Here is a 5,498-nt window from a genome sequence, read left to right on the forward strand (position 1 = left end):
ATAGTGAGAGATTTGAAAGAGGGAGTGGGAGGAGAGATCCGACATGATAGGAGAAGAAAGGATGGGGAGGAGATAAAGCTCAGATCTGGAAAGTTGATTGGCAAAAGGGATACCAGGCTGTAGAAGGGAGAGGCTCATGGGACGGGAGGCTGGGAAGAAAGAAAGGGGGAGTGGAGCTCCCAAGGAAGATGAAGAGCAGGCAGGGAATATTGTTTGAGGGACAGCGAGAAAGAAAGGAGAGAAAGAAAAAAGGGGGGAAATAAATGAATAAGCAAACAAATAAATGAATAGATAGATAGATAGATAGATAATTAAGTAGATAGATAGATTAACGGATGAATGAATGAATAAGGGATGGGGTAAGAAGGGAAGGAGGGGCATTAACGATGTAAGAGAAGTCAATCTGCATGACATCAAGTTAGAGACTACACTGATGGAATATAAGGTGTTGTTCCTCCAACCTGAGTGTGGCCTCATCTTGACAGTAGAGGATGCCGTGGATAGACATATCAGAATGGGAATGGGACGTGGAAATAAATGTATGGCCACTGCGAGATCCTGCTTCCTCTGGCGGACAGAGCGTTGGTATTCAATGAAACGGTCTCCCAGTCTGCGTCATTTCTCACTAATGTATAAAAGGCCACACTGGAAGCATCCCACCATCAAGCACATCTCCACCCACCCCCCCCCCCCCCACCCAGTTTCTGTTTTCCGCAGAGATCACTCCCTACGCGACTCCCTTGTCCATTCATACCACCCGCCCCTTCCCACCGATCTCCATCCCGGCACTTATCCTTTTAAGCAGAACAAGTGCTACACGTGCCCTTACACCTCCTCCATCGCCATCATTCAGGGCCCCAGACGTCCTTCCAGGTGAGGCGACACTTCATCTGTGAGTCGACTGGTGTGACATACTGCGTCCGGTGCTCGCAATGTGGCCGCTGCATGTTCTCGTCCTGTCCATGAGCCTCATCCTGTAATTTGCCTTGCCCGGCCAAGGGGTACTTCGCCAAGATCGGTCCTGGAGGTCCCTCGTCCCTTATCCTGTCCATGTGCCTCGTCCTGTCCTTATACCTCGCGCAGCCCAGGGCTACCTCCCCCAGCCCGGTGCTGGAGTTCCCCCGTCCTGTCCTGGAGTCTCACGTCCAGTCCGTTAACCACGCCACGACCTGAGGCCGCGTCTTGTCCTCGCCTAGATCCGGGGTCCAAGCCCGAGTCAAGACCCAGGTTTCGTTTCCTTGTCCAGTCTTCGGCTCGGAGTCCTAACCAAGGCTACAAGTTCCAAGTTCCACGTCCGGGTCCCTTGTCCCTAGTCCAAGTCCTAGGCTCCGAATCCTAGTCACGTCCAAGACCTGTGTCAATATCAAGAGTCAGTTATTCCTGACTTTCCTTGCTTCCTTGACACACCTAGCCCTGTTCCTAGTCCCTCAGTGGCTGTGCCTTGCATTTGGGTCCGCCACCAACGCCCCCCTTATACAAGTGTTTAATTTTCGAAGCAACCTATTAGAACTGCAAACTAAAAGGTAATGAAGTATGAATCCATTAGAAACACAAAGTTATTAGACGGACAAAATACAATTTTTGATACTGAGTAATATTATAAAAATGAACATTACCCCTTAAATGTGCCTATGCTGAATTTTATAATTCAGGCAAATGGTTAATTACCATTGGTTAATTGGGGCAGCCGCTTATTTCGGACAATACTTAATAAAAAAAATAAATTGAAAAAAATGTAATTTACTTGGAAAACTATGCCACTTAATTGTGAAAGGAATCTGTTGCCAAACAGGTTCTAACTAGTGTGAGGTACATGCATGCTATGTAACCATTATACACTACGCTTTAATTAAAACAACCGTTTTAAATGGCATCCCTTGCGTGCTCGTTTTCAAAAAGAAGTGACTTTTGTCATTGATCGCAGGCAAGTGATAAACAGTAAGACAAACTGGAACTGTTTTGCTCACTGCGGTTTCAAGCATGCAGGCTTGCGGATGCCAGAAACGGTTGGGGTGAAATGAAACAATTTCAATACTTCATCTAGTTAGGTACTATGATTAATTTAAAGGTATCAGCAATCATCTTGAATGTTCCAATTGAAATGAGGATTTGGAGGTTCCAATCATCGCCAGCACTGTTTGAAAGCTGTCCACTCTCTGCACTTGGTGTCTCTGATGATTTTGTTTATTTACAGTCAATCAAAAGAACATGTCAGTGTACGCTTATTAAATTAAAGCACAATAATTAGAAACTAATACAGTTTTATGTACTGTAGTGATTTTGGTTGTGTTCTAATTAATTCTGTATTTCCTTTAAATACATAGTTTGTTACTTAATTAAATGGTAGCTTGTCATTTTTTTATACCCTGTTAAATATTTCCAGGAAACATCGGCTCATTGGGGTAATCACTTAATCGGGCCAGAATGTCAATTCCCAGTGTCCCCCGATTAACTGAAATGCACTATATTTGAAATTTCGGCAGATTCATTTCCGACTTCAAACAGAAACATTATAATAATCAGCACACTTTTCATATAAACAAAAAATTAGAAATTCATTGTCCATAACTGAAGTATGCTTTCACCATATTACAGATAATATCTACTTCAGCCATTACTGGCGTGCTGAACATTTTACTTTCATACATTTATGATAAACATTATGAAATTCATCTATAACGTATAAATGTTCATGGAGACTATCTTTTTGTTGAATTTATCTTATCTTATCTTATTATTTATCTTATGTTTTTATATTGACAGAAGAGAAGATGTTTGAAGGTTTTCTTGAAGGTAGCATTGCATAGTGCATAGCAGGCTGGGTTTAGAGTACTGTTGATGTAACAGAGCCAGTATCCAATAGACCATACTGTGTTAGGGACGCAGACTGAACATAACGTGTTAATGAGTACCATGACATTGTAAGGGGTCCAGGTGATGATAAATGCCAGCAGAATAGCCAAGACGGTCCTGGTCACCTTATTCTCCCGGGTTGCAGCTCCCTTCTTTTTCTCAGCAGGGGTCTTTGTCATCTTGTGGGCTGCGGCGAGCTCTCTGTCTTTACCATTCTTGCTGCTGTTTTCTGACACCATTTCAATTGTGGTAGCACAGTAGTCACTCTTTTGGGATTTCGTGACAACCTTTATGCTGGAGAGCTTGGAGCTGTCATTGCTAAATTGCCTTTGCTCACTGGAGATGTTTGAGCTCTCATCAATCGTTCTTTCCTCCGTCTGGATGGAAGGGACGACACTGAAGAAAGTCGAGTCATTTGAGACCCCCTTTTCCTCTCCTTGGCCACAATAATCCGTCATTACTTCACCAGCTGCCTTGCCGTTCTGTGTTTTGACATTCTGCATCTCATCAGGTACACTTGAAATGTTGTTATTATTCGATTTCATTCTTTTGCCTCGCACTAACCAGAGAAAAATGGTACCTTTGTTTGACTCTGGCTCTTTCTTAACCTTCTTGACCCGACTCTTGCTAGCACGGGATATGTGCACATACAGAATAGTCATGGTAATAACTGGTAGATAGAAGGCTGCTATTCCAGTACCAAAAGTGACAACTGGATTTGAGAAGAACTGTATATGACACTCACCTACTTTAACTGTCCGTCCACCTACAATGAACTGCCAGAAGAGAATGGCAGGAGCCCACAGGATAAATGACAGCACCCAAGCAGCTGCAATCATCATCCGTGCCATCTTGGTGGTTCTCTTCACAGGGTAGCTGAGAGGCTTTGTCACACAGAAATATCGGTCAAAGCTGATGATAAGAAGGTTCATGACAGATGCAGAACTAACAACATAATCTAGAGCCAGCCACAAATCACACACCACTGGGCCCATGGGCCAGTAGCCAAAGACGATGTAAATGGTGTAAAGGTTCATGGAGAACACACCAATAATCAAATCGGCACAGGCTAAGCTGAAAATAAAATAGTTGTTAATTGTATGTAACTGTCTGTTTACTTTGATAGAAAGCATAACCAGAATGTTTCCGATAATGGTCACCAGACTCAAAGATAATGCTACAATCACAATGAAGATTAGTTCAACTGTTTTGTAAGCCCTCCCTCTTTCAATGTATGTTAGGTTGCTGAGCGATGAATTTGTCTGCGTTAAATTAGCCATCCTTTCCCTCTGAGTTAGCATTGAAGCGGCCTGAACGTAGAAAATAGTAGAAAAAGGAGAAAATATTAGCAAACAAGCAATTAAGGATTTCTAATTGAAGCCTCACCAGGAAGAACACAGAAGACCATCTGTTGTAAAAAAAAAGATTATTTCTGAGGGATTAATTTTTAAACAGAAATCACAGAGATCACGTTTTGTACGTACAACATTACGTACGTAATTATGAATTAATAGTTAATAGCTAAATACTATTACCTAACTGAATGAAGATGTTGATACCCGACATTGCAAACATGATTTCATTGGATTGGTCCACCTTTATGCACTTAAAATGATGGGAAACCTCTGACCCTTTTGTTCCCTTATGTGCACGTGCTTCAAAAGGAAAAACTATATGAACAAGAGAAATCCCAGAAATGACGCAAGAAAAACAGATGCACAGGATCATTCCTCTCCTACAGGAGGAACAAACACCCAATCCAATAAACTTGCAGTCAAAAGTAGAAATGAAGCAAAGTCCTTGAAGGAGAGAAGAATCTTGGATTTAGTTACGTCAGATCAAGAGCATGTGTTTCAAAACAGACTGCTAAAGATCCATGTTAATGGTGGTTTAACACAGTTGATTTCCCCTAGTTATGAAACCCATGAGAACGTTAAACAATGATGGTCTAATTTTCTTGAAACTAATAGCCTAAGAGGGGAGGTTATGACTTGTACAAAAGGATAGTTGACACCTGAAGCCAAGGGGCAGCAATATCCTGTGGACATGTTTGCTGGGTCTGTGGGGGATGGTTTAAACTAATTAGGCAGGGAGGAAGGAAACAGGAATTATAGATCTGAAGACGGGGTAGATGATATACAAGTAGATGCAGAGTGTAGTGATACTGTGAGGAAGGACAGCCTGATGATAGGGCAAAATTGCAGCCACTGGGATGAGTTGAAGTCTAATATCGTGGCAAAATCGTAGAGGGTAAGGAATATATGTCTGAAGGTATCATATCTGAATGCACACTGTAGAGTTTATGGAATAAGGTAGAGATTACAGTTATGACATTGTGGGCATCACTGAATCGTGAATGAAAGAAATTCATAGTTGGGAGATTAACGTCAAAATACATTGTAAGGAAAGGACAGTCAGGTAGGCAGAGAGGCTGGAGTGGCTTTGTTAGTAAAAAAATGAAATCAGATCCTTTGAAATAGGACACATTGGTTTGGAAGATGGAGTATCCTTGTGGGTAGAGTTAAGAAACTGCAAGGGGAACGAACCCTGATGGGAGTTGTATCCAGCACTTTGAACAGTGGCCTAGATGTGGGGTACAAACTACAACAGCAGACAGAAGAGGCATATAAAAATGGAAATGTTAC

The 5,498-nt window shown here is 42.2% G+C and overlaps 1 protein-coding gene across 1 annotated transcript; it reads right to left on the reverse strand.

The window, feature by feature from the left end:
• Window positions 1-2,738: 2,738 nt before the first annotated feature.
• LOC132390492 (muscarinic acetylcholine receptor M2-like) lies at window positions 2,739-4,133 on the reverse strand. The gene has a single exon (XM_059963105.1). The coding sequence runs from the start codon at window positions 4,131-4,133 to the stop codon at window positions 2,739-2,741; it is 1,395 nt and encodes a 464-aa protein (XP_059819088.1).
• Window positions 4,134-5,498: the final 1,365 nt, after the last annotated feature.

Source organism: Hypanus sabinus, unplaced genomic scaffold (assembly GCF_030144855.1).
Source record: "Hypanus sabinus isolate sHypSab1 unplaced genomic scaffold, sHypSab1.hap1 scaffold_93, whole genome shotgun sequence".
NCBI lineage: Eukaryota > Metazoa > Chordata > Chondrichthyes > Myliobatiformes > Dasyatidae > Hypanus > Hypanus sabinus.

Bases quoted from the DNA above. Each gene is read 5' to 3' on its own strand.
- LOC132390492 (XM_059963105.1), bottom strand. From the start codon at position 4,133: ATGGCTAATTTAACGCAGACAAATTCATCGCTCAGCAACCTAACATAC.